Source organism: Pistacia vera, unplaced genomic scaffold, assembly GCF_008641045.1.
Source record: "Pistacia vera cultivar Batoury unplaced genomic scaffold, PisVer_v2 Contig1092, whole genome shotgun sequence".
In the NCBI taxonomy this organism is placed as follows: domain Eukaryota; kingdom Viridiplantae; phylum Streptophyta; class Magnoliopsida; order Sapindales; family Anacardiaceae; genus Pistacia; species Pistacia vera.
The window spans coordinates 270,237-282,498 of NW_022195129.1; the positions used below are offsets into that span (position 1 = coordinate 270,237).

A 12,262-nucleotide genomic window follows, 5' to 3' on the forward strand; every position below is an offset into this window, starting at 1 on the left:
TTAAGCACATATATTGTAAAAGTAAAACCCATTTGAGGGTTATGCATTTTTCATTTGGAGAAGTGACAAAATATAGCTAATGGCTTAATTACTTCAAATGTGTGCACAGTTATTAAAAAGGAAAATGATAGAGTTATCGAAAATTATACACCGAATTCGTGCACAGAATGACGTAGCAAAATCCTAACAGTCGATTAATATTAATTTATAATGAATCAACAGTCAGAATTGCGCCACGTTATTCGGTTCACGAATTTGATGTACATCCTTCGATAACTGTAGCATTACTCTATTAAAAACTATGTTATAATTTGTGTCAAAAATGTGATACTCCCTAAAATTCCCCAATATACATCGAGTCAAGCTATATCAACTTGATTTTTTTTTCCCTTAAATGGTGCCATAAACTAACCTAAATAGATAACGTGATATATGTCTTCCTCATATAAATATTTTCTTGAATCATTCTTCTACCAGGCAAGAGTTGTGCTAACGACAGTCACGCCTAGAACAAACACTGCATAACTCAGTAATACGTGTCCCAGAAGAATAAATTATTAATTTTAATTTATTAAAATATTATTTACTTTTAATTTTATTGACAAAACACGTGTCAGGAGCTATGCAACCGTTCTTAAAATAATAATAATAATAATAATAATAATAAAAAGAATATATTTGGTAGGCTTTATCATTCAATACACATGTGATTTTGATTATACAAAAAAGTAAACCCAATTTTAATTTTGTTGATTCAAGTTCATGTTAATATGTATAAATTTTAAGAATGCAGAGTTTACGAACAAAGAAGAAACAACCGGATTTGCATTATTTTATGTCTTGATTTTGCTTTTATCACTTTCTGTCTTCAGTCAAATAAATAACTAACACTATAAACTGAGCAAGAATGTGAAATTGGGTGAGTATTATTAAAATAAATTTATATTAAACAAATTATACAGTAAAACCTCTCTATAGTCATAATGTTGGAACTAACTAATTTTATTACTATACAGAGGTTCTAACTTAATGGATGTGTAATTACAAAAATTATAGTTTTGATTTCTTATTTTATAATTCATATTTTAGTAGTACAGTATTATAATTTCAATTCATATTTTGTAATATTAGGATTTCAATACAGCGTTTTAATTACCTACTTTTGAAATAGATAAAAGATCGTTTCTTAGAACCAGCAAAAATAAGTCTCATAGAATTGTAAATACAGTTGATGCATGGTCAATTGATGTGAAGTTATAGACAATTGTCAATGATTTTAAGCGCTGCAAAATTAGGACCATTAATGTCAATGAATTGTAAGTTACAAATGAAGTGGATGAGGAGAATAAAAGAGTCACTATAGAATTGGGTGATCAGATTCTACAAATTCACTACACTAATCAAATAGATATTAATGTCTTCTTCGATTTTCCAAATGAGCAACAAATCGTGTATACTTTAACCAAATGAGAAATCATTGTTGCAATTAGACAAGAAGAGAAAGGAAATAATCCTAAGGATAATAGTACAGAAATTCAAAAGTCTTGTGCCATGAAGCTCTAAACATGTTTGAGAAACTAAAATATTTTGGCTTCAACAAGAAGGTATCCATGCTAACGAGCTATTACGTACTCGTAACGTAAAATATGTGATAACAACTCTAAAACATAAATTATTGTCCCAAATAATTTTAAATAAATATTTTATTTCATTTTAAACCTTTAATTTTACGTAACATATATTTTTTTATAATATATAGATAATTATTACTATGTAGGGCAATTTTCCTTAAAACGGGAATTAGAAAAATTATAACTTATTACAATATATAGTTTATTCTTATTTATAACTATCTCAAATTAGAACTAGAATTTTTTATAATTATGTAGAGTTTATTTTTATGTAGGGTATTACTATAAAGAGGTTTTACTGTACGATTTAATAATATGAAAAATAATTGATGACTCATACCTTATATTATTTGTACGGGTAAATCCACTTGTGGGTACAACTGTACAAGCCCATATTGTCAGTTCAAAATTGATATAAAATTTTCCATTCTTCATGGAATTTGAGCAAGATCTTTAGGCTGAAACTATCCAGCCACCAGAATTCCTATAAACATGATCAACTACTTATCTCAATCCCCAAAAGCATGCCAATAATGATAAGCAAATCTCTCAACTGGAATATAAAGAAATAATCTAAGCTTATGTATCTCAGATCGTCACCGAATGGTGCCTGATTGTATTTGGTTTTATAGTTGAAGCTTAGTTACAGTACTAATTAGATTGTTAAGTGCATATGAATTCAATTCCTTGTCTAAACAAAACAAGTGTTAGAATTGTCTCAGTTTCTTGTAAAGACAAAGTTGAGTCTATACAAGAATGTATCAAGAGGGAAAATTGTGAAATCCTTACTGTATGTTTGACTGTTTACAAGTTCTCAAATCCTGACTCTGAAAAGTTGCATACCATTACAAATTCTTTTGCACAGCAAAACATTTCTTATCTTAGAAAGTATGAATACAGAAAGCAGAAATAAAAAGGAAAAACTAAAACAAAATATAGCTTGCTGGACAGCAATCCTAGTTCTTTTCCACTGAAATAGACAATCTACTATAACTATCTGATCTTTGTGGAACACGTACATCATGAAGAACTGCCTCTACATTATTCACCACTGCCTGCACACTGTGCATCATCAGCTTCCTTCTTATTCTTTGCTGCTGCACTACCAAAACTGATGCTGTCGTTGGAAAATCAGGCGAAGCAAGCATATCCCCGATGACTCCAAGCTCAGGGCACTCGCTCCATGCCCCAAGTCCTACAAGCATTGCTGACTCTTGATGGTAACTTCCTACCAGAATCAAATCATAACAATCTACCAACGCCATTAGACATTCAGATAGATTAGGCCCATTTTTCACCACCTCTTCTATATACTCGAAACGCTTGTTTCCTATGTTTGAACGCATGTATTCATCAATCAAATCACTGCCGTGTTTTCTATCTTTAGAGTTTTCATCTCCAAACTGAAGGAACCTGATGACTGCAAGGTGAACAGATTCATGTCTAGCCATGCGAAAAGCATAAGACAGTGACTCAACATCATCTGGACCGCCAATGAACACAGCAGCAACATGGAATAATGATCGACGGGTGAGAACAGAAAATGATCCGCTCAGGATTCCTCTATCAACAAGAATTCCAACCGAACATGGTGCCTTCTCGAGGACATTGATGTTGAGCGTTTGGATGGAAGGGTTCACAAACTCAACACCACCATCAATAGCCCATTGTTTATGAAATGGCATGATTACAATTGTGGAACGTTTGTCGGAAGCCATTTGACAGATTTGATCATACATTGTCTGGATATGAGATATTGAAGTGAATGATTGAACTATAGCATTGCCTTCATTATGCTCCTCATAAATGCTTAATGCATTCACAATTGGGCCTGTTGTTGGCGTGCTTGTCTTACTGGTTCCATCGTTCAAGAAAAATCGAGGGGCGGTTCGCCCTTCAAGCTCGACAAGAAGCAATGCTGTAACAAAAACGGGGCTGTCTTTGGCGGCATATGAGGCATCCAAGAGGTTTACAATTGTGGGAATGCTGTCTTGGTTGTGAATGCAGACCAAAATTCGGAACTCTGAATGACGCTTGCAATGTTGGATGGTGCTTCTGCTGTTTGAAATGTATTGGCTTTCAGGATCATAGAGTAGTTTTATCAATGGGGTTATGATTGCCATTACTACCATTACTGATAAAACAGCTAGGACAAAATATTCTTCAGTTAGAAGCTGTCAAAATAAACAAGCTGTGATTATTTCTCTGTTAAATCAAGTACAGTACCATTGAAAGTAATAAAAGGGATTTCGTTCACACCTTGGTGTCCTTCCATAGACTGTACATCATCAGATCGATAGAGCCTTTTGCATTCAAAATTAGTGCAAGCACTAATGCATCTTGTGTGGGCATCTCACAATAGATGCCTGGCAACATCACTGCTAAGATCTTGACAATGGAAGAAAAGACAACAACTATTGTCACAGTCCAAAAAGCATCAAATTGAATCTGGAAGACATCAGTTTCTATTCCTAGAATGGCAACGAACATGGGGAAAAAAAAATTTGTAATAAGAGTATCTAGCTTTGATACTAAAGCAGCTCCAAACGGCGGACCGTCAGGAATAACAAAGCCTAGAACTAATGGTCCGAGGCCATAATGCTGGCCTGCAATCTCACTCAAAAGTCCTGAAACGAGGACGAACACAAAAGCGTAAAAGATACACCTTGCATTAGGTTTCCCATTGGGTGAATTTTTTAACATCCACATTAGTGTTGGCCTGAAGATGAACACAACAATAGCCATAACAGCCACTGGTGAAAGAAGTGCCCCTACCATTGTTACCGTATCGGAATTCATAACAAAATTCATCGAGAAAGCAACCATGTTCATAACAATGGAAAATGTGTCAGCAAACATTGATGCAGAGAGAGCTAGGCGGCCAAGGTTAGTGTTAAGAATCTTGAGCTCATTTAGTAGAGTGGCGATTACTGGAGAAGCTGTTAGATGCTGTGATGCCGCTACAAAGAAAAGAGAGTTTCCTTTGAGAACAGGTTTTGTTAACCATAAGGATAGTCCTATAGGGAGCGTTGTTGAGAAAAGGAAGAGTGTAAAGCCTATTATCATGGCCTTTCGTCCTGGTCGAATCATCATGGCTAAATCCATTTTCAGTCCAAGTAAGAAGAGGAAGAACATAACGCCAGATACTGCTATATTTTTAAGAAGATTTAACCCTGCTACAGGGAACAACCCGTCTGTAAATTTTCCATGGTGCCCCAGCACTGATGGCCCAACTATTACACCACTCTGTTCACAATCATAATTCTGTTAGACACAACCTTTCTTTAATTTAACATAAATTTCAAAATCTTTTAGAATGAATGTATCATATAACCATGCATGATTGTGCAGAAAGAAAATAAATAACATGATTAGAAATGTTAGAGAAAGCATACAAGAATCTGCGGAACGATCTTTGGTTGTCCCATAGGCTTGAGAAGGAATTCGAAGAAGAGGGAGAATGAGGAAATGACAGAAAACTCAATTAAGAAAAGGGAATATGGGACGTTGAGAGGGTTGCCCTGGTACCATATATTACCATATACTTTTTTTTTTGTGTCTTGGCAGATGTAACTCCTGTTTCCCATGGTGATGCTCATTGTTGAAAACTCAGCCATTTTGTCTTTTAGATATGATGAAGAGATGAAACAAGAAAGAAAAGAAATAACAAGCCTGCGCAGGCAATGAGAGCAAGCAGGAGAGAGAGAGAGAGGTCAACCTCATATTTGGGATTTCCATTATTCTTTGATTGTTGACCTTCAATTGTCCCTTTTTTTTTCCCTTCTTTATTTAGGCCACTAATTCTTCGGTTTAATAGGATCCATATCATTTTCATTTTTTTTTTTTTTTTGAAAAAATTCATGGAAACATCCCACCCCAATTGTGAATGCAAAACCACCACAAGATCTAAAAGCAAAGAAAATATTCTTTGTACTGATCTAGTGCATGGAATATTGATATAAATTTTCCATACTTAATAGAATTTGAACAAGATCTTTTGGCAGAAACTATCCTCGTAAACATGATTAAACTACTTATCTCAATCCCCATAAGCATGCTTAAAATGATAAAGTAAATCTCTCAACCGGAATAAAAGGAAATGATCTTACATTATTGAGGTTCATGAGCCTGTCCCCTGTGTATTTGGGTTTATAGTTAAGCTGAGTTACAGAACTTGCAATAATATATTCATGCAAATGGGTATCTTGCTATTACAATCTAAAAGCTTTTGACATTTGAAACTTCTACCATCATTTTGCGCTATTTTCTGCAACTTGGTTCCTTTGCAAGGGTAACTTCACTGAAAAGTCTGATAATGTGAAATATTTTTGTTCTGTTTGCATGCCATAAAGCTGACAATCTTTACCTTAATACCTGGAGAAGTATTTTTAGCTGGCATGGCTGATCTGAAAGACTAGTATTTCTACTTGACCCGAATGATTTGTTTTTTGTTTTCCTATATGTTATCCTAAGTATATTTTAATTAGATTGGATAATTTTATCATTCCTTGAATATTGCCTGTGAAATGTTGCATGCCATTTTTTTGTACTACGAAACATTTCTTATCTGTCAGAAAGCATGAATACAGAAGGCAGAAAGATAAAAAGAAAGACTAAAAGGAATAAATTTCCTTGTTACATAGTAATCCTAATTCCTATTTACTGAAACAGGCAATCTACAGTTACTCTCTGATCTTGGTACTCCTTGAGTTGGAACATCATGAATAACTGCCTCTACTTCATTTACCCCTGCCTGCACATTGGGATGCATCAGCTTCCTTCTTATTTTTTGCTGCTGCACTACCAAAACTGATGCTGCACTCAGAAAATCAGGCGAAGCAAGCATATCCCAGATGACTCCAAGCTCAGGACACTCGCTCCACTCCTCAAGTCCTGAAAGAATTGCTGAGTCTTGATGGTATCTTTCTACCAAAATCAAATCAAAGCAATCCACCAACCCTCTTAGAGATGCAGCTAGAGTTTCCCCATCTTTCACCACCTCTACATACTCGAAACGCTTGTTTCCCGTGTTAGAATGCTTGAATTCATTGATCAAGTAACAGTCACGTTTTCTATCATTAGTGTTTTCAGCTCCAAACTGAAGGAAGTACCTGGTGACCACAAGGCGAACAGATTTATGTCTAGCCATGCGAAAAACATATGATAGTGACTCAATATCATCTTGACCGCCAAGGAACAGAGCAGCAACCTGTAATAACAATCGACGGGTGAGAACAGAAACTGATCTGCTCAAGTTTTCACTGTTAACAAGAATTCCAACTGAACATGGTGCCTTCTTGAGGACATTGATGTTGAGAGTTTGGATGGCATGGCTTAGAGACTCAACACCACCATCAATAGCCCATTGTTTATGAAATGTCATGATCACAATTGTGGCACGTTTGTCAAGAGCCATTTGACAGATGTCATCATACACTGTTTGGAAATCAGAGATTGAAGTGAATGATTGAACTGTAACATTGCCTTGATTATGTTCCTCATAAATTCTTAATGCATTCACAATGTGTCTGGTTGCTGATGTGTCTGTTTCAGTAATTTCATTCTTTAACAATATTACTGGGGTGTTTCGCCCATGGAGCTCAACAAGAAACATTGCTGTGACGGCAATGGGGCTTTTTTTGGTGGCATGTGATACATCTAGGACGTTTACAATTGTAGGAATGTTGTCTTGATTGTGAATGGAGCCCAAAATTCTGAACTCTGAATCACGCTTGGAAGTTTGGATGGTACTTCTGTTTTTTGAAATGTATTGACTAGAAGGATGATAGAGTTGTCTGATCGATGGGGTTACTGCCGATTCTGATAGAACAGGGAGAGCATATCTTCTTCATTTAGAACCTGTCAAAATAAAAAGTTTGAGATTATTTATCGGATAGCATGGACAACAATATGAGCTGATTGATGAAAGACTATTGACTATTGGCCTGAAGATGAACACAACAATAGCTGTAAGTGCCACTGGTGAAAGAACTGCCCCTACCACTGTTATCAAATCAGAATTCTGAACAAAATTTGACGCGTAAGCAATTCCGTTCATGCCAATGACAAGCATGTCACAAAACACTGATGAAGAGAGAGCTTGGCGGCCAAGGTTAGTGTTAACAATCTTGAGCTAAGTTAGTAGGCAGACGATTACTGGAAAGGATGTTAGATACTGTGCTGCTGCTATAAATACAAGAGTTTCGATGGAAAAGTCTTGCTAAAATGATGGATAGTTCAATAGGAAGTGTTGTGAGAAGAAGAAGAGTCTAAAGCAAATTGTCTTGGCCTTTCGTCCTGGTCAAAACATCGTGGTAGGATCCATTTTCACTCCAAGAAGAGGAATAACATTAAGGCAAACACTGCTACTGTTTTAAGAAGGTTTTGCTCCTGCTATAGGGAAGAAGCTATCTGTAAATTTGTTATGAAGCCCCAGAATTCATGGGCCAAATATTATACCACTGTTTACATGCATAAATCTGTTAGATACACACAGAAGATAGCAGGAATAGCCTTTCTTTAATTTAACATCAATTTTAAAATCATTTAGAACTAATGTACCTTAATGCAGAAAGAAAATAATAACATCATTAGAATTGGAAGAGAAAGCATGCTGCGCTACAATCTTTGATTGTCTAGTAGGCTTGAGAAGGAATTCAAAGAGTAGGGGGGCAGAGGATATGACAGAGAACTCCAGCATGAAAACAGAATGTGGGACTTTGAGAGGGTTACGGTGGTGCCACACACAAGAAGTTATTATTCTTTTTCTGTCTTGGCAGATATAAGTCTTGTTTCCCATGGTGATGGTCATTGTTGATACTATTATGCTTCTTTTTTTTAATCAAGAGATGAAACACAAAAGAAAAGAAACAAAGAATAAGACAGAAATTACAAGCCTGCCAAGGAAGAGAGAGAGAGAGGTTTCATCCTCATATTTCATATTTGGGATATTCATTTTTCTCTGGTTGTTGACCTTCAATGACCTTTTCTTTCCCTTCTTTATTTAGGCCACTAATTCCTCGGTTTAATAGGATCCTTATCATTTATTTTTTATTTTTTTCTATTTTTGAGAAATTCATGGACAGAACCCCACCCGATATTTTGTTGTGCATGCAAAACCTCTACAAGAACTAAATTAAAGAAAATATACTTATGATCGAATTTGATGTAGCTCAGACCTTCTTTGAATGGTGGTTGGATGTGCCTTGGCAACATCTTCAAACTATAAAAATATATATGTATTTGGTTTATATTTGAGCTTAGTTACAGAACTAGTATTGAGAAATATAATCTGTTTCTAATTGGTAAGCAGATTGGGAAAATTACTTCACCAAAAAAACAAGCAATCTATGCATGCAAATGGGTATGTTGCTATTACAATCTAAATGCTTTTGACATTTGAAACTTCTACCATCATTTAGAGGTCTCTTCTGCAACTTGGCTCGATCGCAAGGGTAACTAGATTGTCAAGTGCTTATGCAATTCAATCCCTCCTCTAAACAAAACCAAGATCAATGCAGGCCTGCAAACCGATTTTGTCACTTAAGAGTTCTCAGAGTCTTTATAAGAATGTATCAAGATGAAAATTATGAAAACATTATTGTTTTCTTTCCATCCGTAAAAAATTAATTGCTTTAGTGAAATGTTTGATAATCTTTATTGTCTGTGTTCAGAATTAAAAACTGAAACTGGTGGGTGAATGTACTTGTCTTACCTTGAGAATGATGAAATATCTTTAGTTTGCATGGCCGGTCCGAAAGACTACTTCTACTTGACCTGAATGTTTTGTTTTTGTATCACCAGGACTGAAACAGAATTATTGAAGTCTGAAGAAGCCAGCAGGTCACCTACTGACCCTAGTTCTGGAAACTCGCAACATTCTGATAGGCATGAAGTGATTGGCAAATTATGTCGCCGCCCCACTAGCACAAGGTCATATTTCTCTGCCTTTTCTCGAATCATCCTAGCCAAATCATCTCCTTCTGTGACAATCTGTTCTCTGTATATTGTATTATTAGTTCCTAGCATTTCATCTTTTTCCTCAAAGCCCATTGAAAGATCATCAAGAGGTGAACGTTTTGTAGTGTGGTCACAATTATTGGACAGAGTAAAATGAATAACTGTCAGGTGAACTCTGGAGCATACAGCCATCCTCGTGGCATAAGCCACTGCCTCAATATCATCTTCACTACCAAAATAGTATACAACCACACTGTAGATGGATTGTGATACAAAAGTAGATGATGAGATATTCATTTTGCTGCGATCAAGAAGAATGCCTACCGAAGAAGGGGGCTCATCTAGTACCTTAGAGTTGAGGTTCCTCAAAGCTTGGTCATCTGCAATCAATTCTCCTTTGGCATTCCATTTCCTATGAAATGGAAGTAGTATTAAAGATACTGACTTGTCAAAGGCCATCCAGCAAATGTCTTTATGCATCTCACTGGGTAGGGAAAATGCTGAGAAGACTTGAAGGTTGACAGATCTTGAATGTTCAGCTTTGAAGAACTTGAAAATATTGATGGTAGGTTGTTGATGTGCGCCACTTGAATTGGAAGCCTTTTGGCCTAATTGATGATTGATTATGATTGGGGTGGATTCTCTGCTAATTGATTCCAAGTAAAGTCCGAAAATTGATAAACCTCTACCTTTAGAAGGATTTGAAACTTCTAGTAGCCTGACAGCAGCTTTGGCATCATCTTGTGTATGCGTGCAGACAAGTATACCCAAATATTCACTCTCAGCAGTATGCAGAATGTTCCTTTGCTGGTAGCCTGGATATAGTTTTGAAGAATCATGGAGCTTTCTCACAGCCAGTGGCACAACCATTGCGACTATCAGAATTACCACCACTGCCATGGTAAAATGTCCAGCATCAATTGTCTGAGACACAGACAGATCAGACAGGAGACACAAATTCAGAGATAGTAATCTCAATTATAAGTACAATGGAAAATTAAAAGATCAATTATGATACCTGCTTGTGAGAGTTCGTAGCAAATGTGCCTAATTCAACAATGCCTTTGGCATTCAAGATGAGAGTAAGAATAGCAGCATCTCGAAAACACATCTTCAAACGAATAGCAGGTACGAATGTTGCAGCCAATTTCATTGCTATACCCCAAGTCAAAGTAAAAGTTATTGAAGCAGGTGGCATATGGTTTAATTCCCAAATATTTGCTTTATATCCACAGTAACTTGCCAACACTGGTAGACTTAATCCTGTTATGATTGTATCTAGTTTCTCCACCAGGGCTGAAGCTAAAGGAGGCCCTGGAGGCACCGCCAAGCCAAATATAAAAGGTCCATAAAAAAACTGAATTCCCACTTTATCACCAAAAATTGCCACAACCATCACAAAAAAAACTATGATGATTATATAAATATTCTTTACAGGCTTCCCTTCTGTTGTTCTTCTGATGATCCAAAACATCAGTTTCCGAAGAAAGGTCATTATAAATGCAACAAGAGCAAAAGAAAGAACTGCAGACTTCACTCCTGCTCTTACTGAAGCTTCCTTCGTTATGTCTAAAAAATCATAAAAATTTACTATTAGAACACTAAATAAATCAGTGACTAAAGCTGTTGATAATGCTAGGCGTCCGATTTCGGAGTTGACCATTTTGAGATGCATTAGTAAGCAAGCTATTACAGGAAATGATGTTAGCACCATTACTCCTGAAAAGAAGTTAACCCAGTCTTTTGTAAACGCGTGCTTGTCTGCAGTTCTGCCTAATAAGGAAGAAATGAATGTGATTACTAATAAATTCATTGTAAGGCTCGCACAAAGACGCCATTCTCTTCTGCTGCATTTTTTTATAAGACTTATATCCATTTTCACTGCTATCAGAAACATAAAGATCATGTAGCTAACATATATCAATGCAGACACAACTTTTTCTGATTGTAGAGGGAACAAAACTTCTGATGCATCTGGCCAAAAGTGCCCCAACACACTTGGCCCCAAAATTATACCAGCCTGCAGTTACACCACACAAAATCATCATCAAAACCCATCTACTCAAATTCATTATCTCTATTTACATCCCTCCACACTCCATATAGCAGTTGAGAGTTCATAAGGTTTCATGAAATTCTGTCTTTTCATATTAAAACAACAACACTTGAGAGACTGGAATGTGAAAGAAGAGGAAATGAAAACGTACCAGGATCTCAGAAATGAGACGAGGCAAACCATAGCGTCTGAGTAACAAGTGAATGACAGAAGTGAGAATAAAAGTGACAGCAATTTGTAGATAAAGACGAAGCAATGCATGTTTAAGAATATTTCCGTCGTTGCTTTCATTCCAAATCCCATCAGAATAAACTGGAATGAATTGGTGACATGATCCATCGAGTCTGTTCTTCAAATCAGCATACGAAGTAGTGTTAATGTCCATGGCTCAACTCACGGAACTTATTCCCCCACCAAACAATAGCAACATCATTCTTGATATAATGAGAAGATTCAGTTTCGACTCTGTGGAGATTGTTTTGCTTTGCATGTAGCCAGTTGTGTTAACATTTTTAGAAATAATCCTGTTATATAGTTATACCATTTAGTTCAACCTAACAGACAGACCATTCGAGGGTGACAGCATGAATTTCTCGAGCTCACATCAAATATCAGT

General features: G+C 36.1%; 3 protein-coding genes across 3 annotated transcripts; all 3 read right to left on the reverse strand.

Moving 5' to 3' along the window:
• Positions 1-2,427: 2,427 nt before the first annotated feature.
• On the reverse strand, positions 2,428-5,286 carry LOC116137291 (cation/H(+) antiporter 15-like). The gene is made up of 3 exons (XM_031422980.1): positions 5,027-5,286; positions 3,891-4,877; positions 2,428-3,805 (listed from the first exon to the last, which is right to left on the reverse strand). The coding sequence occupies exons 1-3, from the start codon at positions 5,246-5,248 to the stop codon at positions 2,588-2,590; spliced, it is 2,427 nt and encodes an 808-aa protein (XP_031278840.1). The 5' UTR covers positions 5,249-5,286; the 3' UTR covers positions 2,428-2,587.
• Positions 5,287-6,279: 993 nt separating this feature from the next.
• Positions 6,280-8,442, reverse strand: LOC116137204 (cation/H(+) antiporter 14-like). The gene is given in 2 exon segments (XM_031422884.1): positions 6,280-7,851; positions 8,218-8,442. Coding segments are annotated over 2 exon segments (1,797 nt in total).
• A 909-nt stretch (positions 8,443-9,351) lies between these two features.
• LOC116137220 (cation/H(+) antiporter 4-like) lies at positions 9,352-12,219 on the reverse strand. Its single transcript, XM_031422890.1, has 3 exons — positions 11,798-12,219; positions 10,609-11,610; positions 9,352-10,514 (listed from the first exon to the last, which is right to left on the reverse strand). The coding sequence occupies exons 1-3, from the start codon at positions 12,029-12,031 to the stop codon at positions 9,399-9,401; spliced, it is 2,352 nt and encodes a 783-aa protein (XP_031278750.1). The 5' UTR covers positions 12,032-12,219; the 3' UTR covers positions 9,352-9,398.
• Positions 12,220-12,262: the final 43 nt, after the last annotated feature.

Excerpts from the sequence above, each read along its gene's own strand:
- LOC116137291 (XM_031422980.1), bottom strand. The coding sequence starts at position 5,248 with ATGGCTGAGTTTTCAACAATGAGCATCACCATGGGAAACAGGAGTTAC. Across the intron at positions 4,878-5,026 it reads AGATCGTTCCGCAGATTCTT|AGTGGTGTAATAGTTGGGCC; the intron begins GTATGCTTTCTC and ends GATTGTGAACAG. Across the intron at positions 3,806-3,890 it reads GTCTATGGAAGGACACCAAG|CTTCTAACTGAAGAATATTT; the intron begins GTGTGAACGAAA and ends TTATTTTGACAG.
- LOC116137220 (XM_031422890.1), bottom strand. The coding sequence starts at position 12,031 with ATGGACATTAACACTACTTCGTATGCTGATTTGAAGAACAGACTCGAT. Across the intron at positions 11,611-11,797 it reads GTCTCATTTCTGAGATCCTG|GCTGGTATAATTTTGGGGCC; the intron begins GTACGTTTTCAT and ends GTGTAACTGCAG. Across the intron at positions 10,515-10,608 it reads CTACGAACTCTCACAAGCAG|ACAATTGATGCTGGACATTT; the intron begins GTATCATAATTG and ends TCTGTGTCTCAG.